Source organism: Haliaeetus leucocephalus, unplaced genomic scaffold (assembly GCF_000737465.1).
Source record: "Haliaeetus leucocephalus isolate CR32 unplaced genomic scaffold, Haliaeetus_leucocephalus-4.0 Scaffold197, whole genome shotgun sequence".
Classification (NCBI taxonomy): domain Eukaryota; kingdom Metazoa; phylum Chordata; class Aves; order Accipitriformes; family Accipitridae; genus Haliaeetus; species Haliaeetus leucocephalus.
Window position 1 is genome coordinate 768,590 of NW_010972633.1, and position 11,950 is coordinate 780,539.

Genomic DNA, 11,950 nt, shown 5'->3' on the forward strand with positions numbered 1-11,950 from the left:
ACCCGCGGCTCCCCGGCGTGGGACCCTCCGGGTGAGGCCGGGCCCGGCGGCCGCGTTGAGCAGCGGCGTCCTGGGCAGGCACCAGCCGCGGCAGCGGGGCCGTCTCGGGGAGCAGGGAGTGGGGGGAACCCCGGCCAGCAGCACCCACTGGCACAGGATGGTCACGGGTGGGGCATACACGACCTGGCTGTGGCAGGGCCTGGAGGCACCGTGCCTCGGGCAGAGTTCATGGTGCCCCGGTCAAACCACCGGGTGCTGCAGACAGCCCCGCGCAGCAGCTAGGCACCACCAGCCAAATTCCGTGACTCATAGAGTGAAGGCACCGGAGCCGACAGTGCTGTGCTGCATGCAGGATGTTCCAGCCCGGGACACTGGCCACTGCTGCCAAAAGGTGAGGTAGCTGCTGGTGGGCCTGCTTGCAGACCCTCCCTGGCAGCACTGCGGCCCTGCCTGGCAGCCCCGTGCCTCTGTCTGCGGGCGGATGGGAGCCGAGCTGACACCCAGCACTGATGCTGGTGCAGGTGCCAAGACGGGCCCGGAGTGGGCTCTTTCCACGGTGCCAGTATTTGTTAGGCAGAGCCTGGGGACAGAGGCTCAGCCCGGCCCCTCACACAGTGCATCCCACACCGGGATGCACAGAGGTGGTGGGGCACAGCCCTGCCAGCAGCGAGGCAGCACACGGTGCCATGCACCTGTGACGTGGATCCAGCATGAAGGCTGGCACCTGGGGTCACCTCCCTGTGGCTCTAGGGCAGAGCCCTCAGCAGGGGCTGGGCTCAAGCCCCTGAGCCCTGGCAGCCCCTGTGCCGTGGGGCTGGCTGCTCCTGTGGACAAGTGCCTGGCTTGTGCCACACTCACAGCTTGCTTGCTGCCAACACACCAGGGCCTTCTGCACCCCTGAATGGAGCTGTGAGAGCCTCAGTACGTCAGGGCTTCAAACTCCTGCCATCCACAGCCTCCAGCCAGCAGCACCCATCCCATGAGCTAGGGAGAGCCTGGGCCAAGCCCTGCAGCCCCACATGGTGCCTGAGGCCAGACTGGGCCCAGCCCCCGCGAAGCCCTGGTGCCGTCCCCACACGGCCCCATCACATGTCCCCAGCCCTGCAGCTGAGTGCTGCTCTGCTGTGCTGTCAGGTGGCTGCAGCTGCAGCCCCTTCCCGTCCCTTGGGTGTGGAGAGCCAGGCAGCCAGGTGGGCTCTGTGGCTCCATCCCCAGCCGGGTGCACCAGGGTCTGGCCGGTGCAGGTCTCGGCTCCCCCATGCTTTGAATTGCACCCATCTGCCTGGAACTGCACCTACACCCAGGGCCTGCCCCTGCCTGGCTGGTAGGAGCCAGCCTCAGGATGGGTGTGCAAGCTCAGCATGGAGCAGGCTCCATGCGGGCTGGAGGGAGGGAGGAGAGTGCATCCCCCTCAGAGAGTGCCACAACGGTGGCGGCTGGTTGGCAGAACCCAGACTGGTGCTGGCAGCACACAGGGATGGCTCTGTCCAGCTGCTTGGGGCTGTGGCAGCACAGCTGAGGGGACCAGGGCTCAGGCTCCTGGGTGAGATCAACCACCATGGTCCCACCAGCTCTGCCCTGGAGACCCTGGTCCGGATGGGCAGGGCCCTGCATGAGCCAGATTGTGTCTGCTCGCTGCCTGAGTAGGACGAGCCTGGATGCATGTCTCCACAGGGCACCAATTGCAGGCAGGCAGCAGCATCATGGGACTCCTTGCAGGCAGGACAGGCAGGCTTGTCTCAGACAATGCACAGGCAGATGCAGCCCCATCACAGGCCAGCTCCAGCCCTCAGCTCACCTCATCCCTTCCTGCATCCTCCTCTTTGATGCACAGCCCTGCATGGCCCATGCTGGGAGCCCCGGGAGGATCGTGCACCCAGCACCTGTGCCCCCTGGGTACAGCTCACCCTGTCCCACCATGCAGCAGCAGTGTAGGCACCATCACACCCCATGGAACAGCCACAGTGGGACCTGGTGACCCCCTAAGCCACCATCCACCCTCTGCCAGACCCCCCCTCCCCTCAGCTGGGTAGCCCACCCCCATCAACTCGCACAGCTTAGCACTGCAGTGCCCCAGCCCCATGCACGATGCCGGCACCACGGCCATGCACTCAGCTCCTCGAAGAGGCAGAGAGCGGAGCTGTCGATCTGTCCCCAGGCCCCGCTAGCCTGCCTGCCGGCTGGGATAGCAACACTGGGTCCCCACCCCTGCAAGGGGACAGGAGGGCTGCCAGCAGTTCTGCAAGCACAGGAATGATCCATCTGAAACTGCTTCCATACAGGCCCTGGTGCGGGACGGAGGGCCACAAGCTCGAGTGTCACGAGAATCAAGAGTGAAAAATGCTGTTTATTGGGTGTTCCAACTGTCCGCAGCAGAGCTACAGCAAACCCCATTTTCAGGGGGGGCACACCTGGCCTGCGGCAGCAGGTGCTGCAAGCATGGGGCAGGCAGCCCGGGACGGGGCAGCCCCTCAGCAGCACTGACCCCAGCTCTGAGCAGGGCAGTGCCCAACCCATGGCACTGCCAGCCCTGGGCCTGCACTGGCACCGGCCCAGCACCACTCCCGCTTCTTGCCCCCCCCCCGGATCTGCCACCAGGGAAGGACAGAGCAATGCCTGGAGCAGGAACACCCCATCTGTGGGGCCAGGGGCTGGGCAGAGCTGCTGGACACAGAGCTGCCACAGGCACTGGCTCATCTCGGGGTGGACACGGCCCCATCTTCTCCTTTGTGTCCCTGGAACAGTGAGGGCTGTAGCTGCAGGCAATGGGGTCCCCCGAGGAGAGAGCAGGATGGCTGCTGCCTGCACCCTGCATATCCCAGCCCCATCCACAGCCACAGGTGCCTGTTCCAAGGGCTTTGGAGATGGGGCAGACTCAGGCAGCACACAGGCAGGGGAGGCAGGGAGGGGACACGGCTTCCACCTCACATCCGATTTGCTTTCCAGGAGAGGTAGCAGTTCCAGACGATGGCAACACACTGGACGACGGCCAGCCTGGGGACAGACGGGACAGGGTCCACAGCTGCAGGCTCCAGGAGCCCAGGAGCCGGGGCCATGGCCACATTACTACCTGTGCTTCAGGGGCACGAAGTAGAAGTTTGCGATTTGCACTGGTGGCCAGATCTGGGCAGAGAAGGACATGGCGGTGAAGGGGCCCTGCTGGCACTCCTTCCCCGTGCCCACCTCTGCCTAGGCATTCAGGGCATCCAGCAAAGCCCACGGCGGCCCCCGAGGTGGGGGACAGGGGTGCAGAGGAGCCCAGCCTGGCCACCCCAGCCGGGGGCACAGCCAGCACGGCACCCATACCGGGACAGGGAGGGGCACGGACCCCACCAGCACTTACGCAGTAGTTGGTCAGCAGGGCGTCCGTGTAGTCCTGGGAGAGAAGGGAGGCCGTGAGCACAGAGTGCAGCCCCGCTGCCACCCAGCCGCCCCGGGTGTCCAGCCCTGCCACACAGCTACCCATGGCCCTGGCAGGGGCAGCCGTTTGCACAGCCCCAGGGAGGCCCCAGCATTGGCAGAAGCAGCACAGGAGCATCTCCAAAGAGATGCCTGTGACCCGAGGTAGAGGCAGGCTGGGCTGCAGGCAGGAGCTGAGAGCATGCAGAGGGTCACTGTCCCCTGCCACAATCCCCCCGACTCCACGCCCACTCCAGCTGGGCACAGGGCCACTGCAGCCCCTGCCTGCACCCTTCCCAGAGCTGTGCCCATGTGGGGCAAGTGCAGGGTGGCAGGGAGAGGACTGCCACAACTGCTCCGTCCCCACCAAGAGCCCTTCCTGCCACCAGCGTGGCTGGCAGTGAGCTGGGGTGCCGGCAGCAGACTCAGGCAGAGCAGGCAAGGCAGGGGCAGTCAGCTCCTCGCCCTGGCGCAGGCTGCGAGCTCCTGTCTGGCCCTACATCCCCCAAGCCTCCTCCCAGGCACCGTAGGGCAGGGACGGAGAGGGGCACTGAGCCGGGGCAGCCGCCCCAGAAGCCTGACATGCTGCCTTGTCCTCATGCTGCACCTGTGGCTGTGCCGCAGCCCTGCCCCATGGCAGCACGACAAGTCCCTCATCCAGCCTGGCCGTGACTCAGCCAGGAGCCTGGCCTCCTCCCGGTGCTGGCTGGCAGCCCACAATGTGGAGAGCGGGCACAGGGGTGACAGATGCTCTGCTGACGCTTCCTCTGCGTGGGGAGAGATGGATGTGCCCCAAGCCAGGGATGAAGGTGGCCCCCAGCCCAGCTCCCTCCCAGGGCAGGGCACCAGCCAGGAGCCAGGAATCACCCACAATCATGCCCAGGCCTGGGTGAGTTCCCTTGGGGAAGGCAAGGCAAGGCAAGATACATGGCATGACCGTGTCAAGATGCAGCTGAGACAGATAGGAGCCCCATGCCAAGGGCCAGCCTGCATGTGCCTCTGAGGTGTCTCAAAACACCTCATGCCTTGGTTGCTGCTGCTCTCACAAAGCCAGGAGAAAGAACAGGTAACTCAGTCCTCCCCAGGATTTGCTCCCTGCGCTCCAGGGCAGGACAGGTCTCTGCTAGCACATACTCACAACCTGGTGGGCAGCTGGCTGGTGCCTGGTGGGGCGGGTGCACCCATGCAGAGGAATCAGCTCTGGGCAATGGCACCCTAGGCAGAGCTCCAGCCTGGGGCAGGAGCCGATGGCGTGGCTGGGCAACACCCCCAGCTCACAGCCCGGGGGCAGATGGCCCGGCTGGGCTGGGGCCCTTCACACACAGCTCTGGCAGCCATCGATGTGCAAGCGCTGGTGCTGCGCATCCCCCGGGCAGCCAGGTGACCACCCCCGGTGTACCTCATCTGTGGCGGGTGGCCACCCGCTCCCCAGTGACTCACCCTCTGGACACGCTGACTCAGCTTTCGTGCTGGTTTCCAGCAATTGCTGCTAATAGGAGCCATCTCGGTAATGGCTCTGGAGATGCAGCCAGGAGAGGGGCCAGATGGCGCACAGGCAGCCTGATGGCACCAGGCACCCAGCTGCCCCACCTCAGGTGGGACCCCAGAGAGCTGTGCCATGGGGAGCAGCCCTGACACCAGCACCCGGAGGACTGGCAGCACCAGGCATCTGATGCCCCCAGTGCCCTGGCACACAGCGTTGAGCCCAGCAGGACTGTCCCCGCGCACCCCCAGGCCCCGGCCAGGCAGAGAGCTGCTCCATGCCCTGCAGCAGTGGGGTGGACTCCTCCCCACCCCGACCGTGGGGCACGTGCAGAGCCAGCTCTGTGCTTGGGGTCCCGGGGGAGCTGCAGGCCAGGCTAAGGACTGGAGAGTGATGGCAGAGCTGGGGGCATGCAGTCAGTGCTGGGAGGGGGCTGTGCAGGGACACAGGCATGACCACAAACAGGAGCAGCCGGCAGCGCTGGTGCACTAGCTGGGGCTGCCAAGGTGCCCTGGCTGCCGACAGCCCCATGCTGTCCTGGGGAAGCAGCACATACCTGCTGGATCTTGGACCAGTTCTCCTCCACCGACAGACCGTTCATTGCCCCCGTGATAGCGAGGAAGCAGCCAAGGAAACATGGCGCAAAGGCCCCCTGCAAGAGAGGAGTTGGGGCCCAATGCTGGGGAGCCTATGGTGCCTGGAGCTGGGCCTGCAGCACAGGGCGAGGGGAATGCATGGCGAAGCACAGGGGTGCAGGCCCAGCTTGCCCAATGCCCTGGGGCTACTCCCCAGCACAGAGCCATACTGAGGGACAGGCACCACCATCGAGCCTCTAGAAGGGTCCAAGAGCCGGCCAAGGGTGGCTCCTCTGCAATCCTCTCTGCCCCAGTCCTCCACTGTGTCGGGTCTGGCCCCGGCCTCAGGAGGAGGGCAGGAGCCAGGGCAGCACTAGGGTCTCTGTCCTCAGGAACCACCCTCCGCAGTGGTGCACAGCACTTGCCAGCCTCCCATGCTCTGCTTCAGAAAAGGGAGACAGCAGCTCTCAACAGCCTTAGGAGAGCTGCAGCAGGGGTAAAGCATGGATCCTCACAGATCCCCACTGATCGCCTGAGCACAGCCGGCTGGGCTGGTGCGCTCTGCAGAGACACTCTGGGCTGCAGGGCTGAGCTGAGCTGCCTGATGCCCCAGGGGCTGTGTGCTGCAGCCCAGCGACTCCATGGAGCAGGTCCTGGGCACCATCCCCTGCTCAGCACCCACTGCCCTGAGCTGGGGCTCTAGGAGTGGGATGGAAACCTGCCCACGGACACACGGCTGCACCTACCACCCCGTCCTGCTGTACCAGTCCCGTGCGGGCACCCTCACTCACGTGGCACTGACCTGGTCCAGGACCATCTTCTTCACGGCCACGACTTTTGTGGTCCCCAGGATGAGCTGATCCAGGATCTTGTACCAGCCGCCCACGACAGGGCCCTGCAGGTGCCAGCTGGTGAGGGGCAGCGTCCCACTCTCCCAGGCCATGGGGTGTCAGGGCTGGTGGGTCTCCAGACCTGCTTACAGGGCTCTGCCCTGGCCCTGGAACACAGGGACCAGGGCCTGTCCTGCCTCCCCTCCCCGGGAGTCCTGCACTGCTGTGCCCAGCCCCCCCCACCTCCTAGAGCCCTCCGCCAGGCAACACCAGTACCAGGATGGGGCAGCCAGGGGCCTGCTCCAGCGGGGCAGCTGCAGGGCTTCACGCCTGACACACCAGAGAGGGCTCCGTGGCAGGGGGGATGGCAGCCGTGCCAGCACTGCCCAGGGCCCTCCCTGCCTGAGCCCCCAGTGCAGGGCACTGGGCCCAACACAGCCCTGCTGGAGCACAGGAGCTGATGGGTCAGGATCCGGCCTCGCCACGCACAACAGAGCAAAGCACATTTGCATCCTTGGGTGCGGAATCACCTTTCTGCCAAGTGAAACCTCCCCAGGGGCTGGCACCGGCAGCAGGGATGGGCACAGGTGCCCAGGCTGTGTGGACAGAAGCTGCCATCCCCATCCTGCCCTGCAGCGCAGCTGAGGGTGCCCACAGCTGCAGCTGGGCACAGGGACAGGGTGCTCCTCCTCGAGGGGACCCAGCTCTGCCCGTGGCTGCTGGAGGTGGAACTGGGATGGCCCAGCTCACACCCAGCCACCATAGCCTCACTCTGCTGAAACAGCCCTCTGTCTCACCCCATGACACGTGTGCTGCAAGGACGGGGCAGGGCCCGGGTGCTCACCGCGCGCTGGCACTCACCACAAAGCAGAAGCCGATCGCCATCATCTTCAGGGTCCGGGGGCCGTGGTGCCCACGCAGCCCCCGCCGCTCCACCAGCTGCTGCGCAATCACGTCGCCAGCTCCCATGAGAGCCCCTGCAACCAGCACAGACTGCTCAGGCAGCCGCTGCACGCTGGGGAAGGGTGAGAGCCCCCCAGAGCCCTACTGACAGCCGGGTCCTGCCCAAGAGCTGCCTCTGCCTGCCTCCCCGCTGCCCCTGGGAAGGCCCGAGCCTGCGCTGGCCCCGCAGGGTCCGTCCTGGTGCGCAGCTCCCTCACCACCCTGCACCAAGCCTGCCCGCACCTGCCCCGCAGCACAGGCCCTCCTGCAGCAGCCAAGTGCCTCAGGACGATGCAGCATCTCTGGCCGAAACAATGCCTGGCTGCACTGTCTCCCTGCACCCCTGACACCGAGCTGATCTGTCACCCGGGACCTGCGGTACCCAGGACTTTTGGGGCAGAGCCCACCCAGCTGCTGCCTGCACTGCTGGCCACCCGTGCTCCCTGCCACAGCCTCTCCTGAGCCCAGGCCTTGCGCTCCCCAAAACCGCTCCCTGAGCACCGTACAAACTCTGCTGACTATGATCCCCTTCCTTGGAAAGCCATTCTGCCTGTGCCGCCACCAGCAGCCAGGACAGGCAGGTGAGACTTGCCGGGTGCCAGGGCTGGCCCCAGCTCCTTGCCACTGCCTGGCCGCTGGCACAACTCCTTGTCTTGTTTCCATATCAGTGTGAAGGACCTTCTGCTGTGCACGTCCCCCACAGGGTGCCGCTCAGCTGGGCCTTTGGCAGCTCCCGCTCCATCCTACACTCTTGACCTCTTCGACGCAACTCGGCTGGCCCAGCGCTCCTTCCCCTGGCCTTTATGGGCTCCCTGCTTATTCTCCCTGCTCTTCCCAGGACGGTTCCCAGGCAGGTCTCCAGCCCCACTGCGATTCTGCTCTGCTCTTGGAAACCTTGAATCTAGCAAGCTGTCATCCTGGGGAGTGGCAGCCCCAGCATCCCCCCTCCTCCTGGCAGCCCTGCCCGGAGGGTCTCCATGAGCGATTTCCCATGGACAAGGAGTAGCAGAGCCTTAGGTACGTCCCCAGCAGCCCCCGTCCCCCACTCCCTCCCTCCCTCCCTCCCTCCCAGGGCCATCGGTCTCTCTGCAACAGCCCCCAGCAGTGCTGTGGGGAGCAGGTCCCAGCCAAAGGGCCGCAGACCTCAGGCTGCGGCAGGGGTGCATGCCTGCTGCCTCCCTGGTGCCTGCAGCCGGATTGTGCCTTCCTGCAGGCACCATCCTCAGCTCACATGCACAAGGGGAGAGGCATGGGGGGCCCAGCTCCCTAGCCTGTCGCCCCAGCCACGTGAACCAGGGCTGCAGCTGGCTCCATCTCCCACCCCAGACTAATGCAGCCCCCAGGGGCTGAGGCGCTGTCCCCGGACAGAACCACCCCACCCCTGCCAGCCCACGGGCCCCAGCAGTGCAGGAGCAGGGGGTGGCGACAGGCAAGGGACCCCAGGCCAGCATGGCAGAAGCGCTGGCTGCCTGCTGGCCGCCTGCTTCCCGCAGGCAACCTTCCCACTAGGCAGAGGCAGGCTCCCTCTGCATGGCACTCATTGAGAAACCGCAGCCGGCAGCACCGGTGTTACTCATTTAGTGCTGAAGACTCTGGGCGCAGTGCCCGGTGGTGATGAAGCAACACCAGCACTGCTGGGGGGACAGGCCTGTCTGCGCACCCCTGCCCAGGTCCGGGAGCACAGCCGGATCGATCCCCTTGCAATGACTTCGCTCGCCCAGGCTGGCACCAGTGCCGCTCACCACCCGCACCGCGCCTGCCCAGGGTGACGCCAGCATGGTCCTGCCGCAGCTCCTGTGTGGGGCTGGAGTCCCCAGCTGCACCCCACACCACAAACACAGGAACCGGCCCCCAGCTGACATCGCAGCTCTGACGGGCCCTGCTGCCGCCATTGCGTCCTGCCCAGACTGGGAAGAGATGAGGGACATGGCAGCACCATGCCCACACAGGAGCACTGGACACAGCCGGTAAGAAGGGCAAGGGCACCCCAGCTTGCAGCCGCACGAGCTGCGGGGAGGCACTTTCTCACCTGCTTGGTGCAGAGCGGTGCCACGGTCAGGCAGGAGGCAGCGGGCGGCACAGGGCTGCTGGCCAGGTTGAGGCTGGGAGCCGGGGGGTGCCTGGCTGATCCCACAGGCTGCTGCTCCCATGGACAGAGGACTTTGAAACGGGCCCAAGCCTAAGTAGGCCACACCGTCTACATCCCCCACGGACCTCGCCGGCTGGCAGCTGGAGGCTGCACTGCCACCACAGGGGCACGGGGCTGCTCTCTGCAGGCAGGGACAGCGAGGTCACTGCTGCGGGCACGTGCTGCTGCCCACTGTGCCCAGGCCCTGCTGGCATCCTGGCCCGGGGCCTGGGATGCAGGACGCAAAGCCCTGCCCGACCCCACAGCTCTCGCCACCAGGCAGGACAGGGATTCGGCAGGCGAGTGTGGTTGGACACACCAGGCACAGCCAACTGCCAGAAAACCTCCCTGGCCTGGCCCCAGCCGGCAGCTCTGTTCTGCCCAGGGAAATGGCAGCACCAGGGGAACGGCAGCACCAGTGGGTCTGCGAGCAGCAAGCGAAAGCAGGGCTGGAATCTGCCCAGCCCTCCTATGGCTGCCTAGCACAGGGCCCAGGAGAGCCTGCCTCCTCTGCACGGACAACGGCATGGCCAGCAGTGAGAGACTGAGCCCTGCCTTGGATGGAGGAATTCCTTGCTGAAGGTACAAGAAGAGGAAAGCTTGGCCTCCAGCAGCGCTGCCCCTGGGGAACAGCCATATTCCCACTGTCACGGCCTCGCACACAGGCAGGGATACATCCAGACCCGAAGGCAGAGCCTCTTCTCAGCCGCAGGAGCCGCATCCAGCACTCGGCCACTGAGAGCGGCTGTGTACCCCCATGGGCACAGCCCAGCATTCACCAGTCCTGCCAGGGCCCCGGGGAACTAGGGAGCTGTACCTCAGCATGGCAGGGCTAGCTCTAACATGAAGAAGCAAGAGGTAGAGCTGGAGCCCAGAGCCAGCCTGGGGCTGCGGGCTGCACCAAGCCTGCCACAGCAGTGGGCAGGGGCTGCTGGGGAGGGTGAGGGCAGGGGCTGGTCCTGGGCAGCCCTCCCAGCTCCATCTTGGCTTCGCTCCAGGAACCAAGACAGGGATGCACAGCCCAGCAGTGCACAGTGCAGCAGGTGCCAGGCAACAGACTCCATCAAATCAGATAAAAATACCAGTGAAAACAGTGAGGTGGCCTGACAGGACCCCAGCAGCCTGGCAGGCAGGGCAATGTGCCGTCATCCCCATGGGCAGCAGGGAGGAGGGCCAGCGGCTGCACGCCGAGCTGAGCCCCCTCGCCCCAATGCCAGCTCCTCGGCACAGCAGGACACCCCCAGACTCCACAGTTGTGCTTTTCCAGCATGCTGGGCTGGTTACTTGCAAGCAGCACAGCAGGTGGGGGAGCAGTGGCAGCAGGGAAGGCCACAAGCAGGAGATGCAGAGGGGAGTACACCAGGACCCTGCTCTTGGCCAGCCTATGCCACGTACACCCCTGCACAGCTCTGTGCACATGCAGCACAGGCAGGATGGGCTCTCCTGCCAACCAGCCTCAGCCCCGCAGGGGTGGGGTGGGCAGCTGGGTGGCAGAGCTGTCTGTTGCTCAGGTCTGCAGGCCCTGGGCCAGGGCAGGCAGAAGCACCCCTGCCTGCAGCAGCTGCCCACACACGGAGAGCGTCCTCAGGGCACGCAGAGTCGCCTGCCAGCGCTGGGGCAGATTTATGGCACCTCCCAGCCCTGCAAACAGCAAGGCTGTTAGGGAGATTAAATCACCCCATGCAGGGCCCCAGGAACCTTTTGGGGGCAGGGGCTAGCCCCAGGCAGAACCTCTGCACCCGACTGAAGCAAAGGCCTTCGTCCCCGAGCACTGGCAGCCCACCTGGGGGAGGCTTGACCCCATGCTGCACTGGCTGCAGCCTACTGAGCCCCCCAGTGCCACGTCCCAGCATCCATCCCTGCCCAGGGGGGAGGAAGGCACCCAAAGCAGCCTCCCCCCCGGGTTTTGGGGTGAGTCCTGGAGCTGTGGGAGGTTGCTCCAGGGCCGCACCTCTCTAGAGCCTCCCGTTACCCCTCCGGCTCCAGCACGGGCCCCCCAACACAGATCTCCTGAGCCCAGAGTGGGCCCAAGCCCTCCACCCAGTGGGATGCTCGGGGGACCCTGCTCCCCGCTGAGCCTGGGAGAACGGCAGCACCTCCTCCCCCCTAAAGACGGAACCCTGAGGCACCGGGAAACCGCCCCCCCCCCCCCGCTTGTGGGGCTCCTGCCCTGCTTCCCACCGGGGGTGACAATGCAGCCCCAAGTTACCGCGGTGAGGGGCTGTGCCCCGGGGGCGGGGGCACACAGGGTGCCCAGTTGCAGGGGGGGGCCGGGGCCCGCCCCGGCCGCGGCCCTTACCGGCGGTGAGCGCCTGTGCAGCCCCGGGCGACCGCGCCAGCAGCCGCCGGCAGCCCCTCCACAGCCCCGCCATGGCCCGCCCGGCGCGGCGCGATGACGGCGCGGCACGATGACGCCCGGGCGCGGCAGAGTGACGCGGTTTATTGGCTCAGTAGCGGCCCAGGACGGTGGCCAGCAGCGCCATCCGAATGTACATCCCGTTCTCCGCCTGCCGGAAGTACGCGGCGCGCGGGTCCGAGTCCACCTCCACGCTGCGGAAGTGACGTCAGCCGCGGCCACCGCCCCCGGGAGCCC

The 11,950-nt window shown here is 66.2% G+C and overlaps 2 protein-coding genes across 2 annotated transcripts in view; both read right to left on the reverse strand.

Moving 5' to 3' along the window:
• Nucleotides 1-2,911: 2,911 nt before the first annotated feature.
• MPV17 (MpV17 mitochondrial inner membrane protein) lies at nt 2,912-11,729 on the reverse strand. The gene is made up of 7 exons (XM_010565893.1): nt 11,657-11,729; nt 7,149-7,264; nt 6,260-6,352; nt 5,439-5,534; nt 3,344-3,376; nt 3,071-3,123; nt 2,912-2,994 (listed from the first exon to the last, which is right to left on the reverse strand). The coding sequence occupies exons 1-7, from the start codon at nt 11,727-11,729 to the stop codon at nt 2,925-2,927; spliced, it is 534 nt and encodes a 177-aa protein (XP_010564195.1). The 3' UTR covers nt 2,912-2,924.
• Nucleotides 11,730-11,804: 75 nt separating this feature from the next.
• Nucleotides 11,805-11,950, reverse strand: part of CAD (carbamoyl-phosphate synthetase 2, aspartate transcarbamylase, and dihydroorotase) — a 13,971-nt gene continuing 13,825 nt past the window's right edge. Inside the window, exon 43 of the mRNA XM_010565894.1 lies at nt 11,805-11,907. Coding sequence (XP_010564196.1) covers nt 11,805-11,907 — 103 coding nt within the window. The remainder of the gene's footprint in view (nt 11,908-11,950) is intronic.

What these genes read in the sequence shown, in the direction of transcription:
- MPV17 (XM_010565893.1), bottom strand. Translation starts at nt 11,729, where the DNA reads ATGGCGGGGCTGTGGAGGGGCTGCCGGCGGCTGCTGGCGCGGTCGCCC. An exon ending in CGATCGGCTTCTGCTTTGTG is followed by an intron (nt 6,353 to 7,148) that starts GTGAGTGCCAGC and finishes TGGCACCTGCAG; the next exon opens with GGCCCTGTCGTGGGCGGCTG. An exon ending in TTCGTGCCCCTGAAGCACAG is followed by an intron (nt 2,995 to 3,070) that starts GTAGTAATGTGG and finishes GTCTGTCCCCAG; the next exon opens with GCTGGCCGTCGTCCAGTGTG.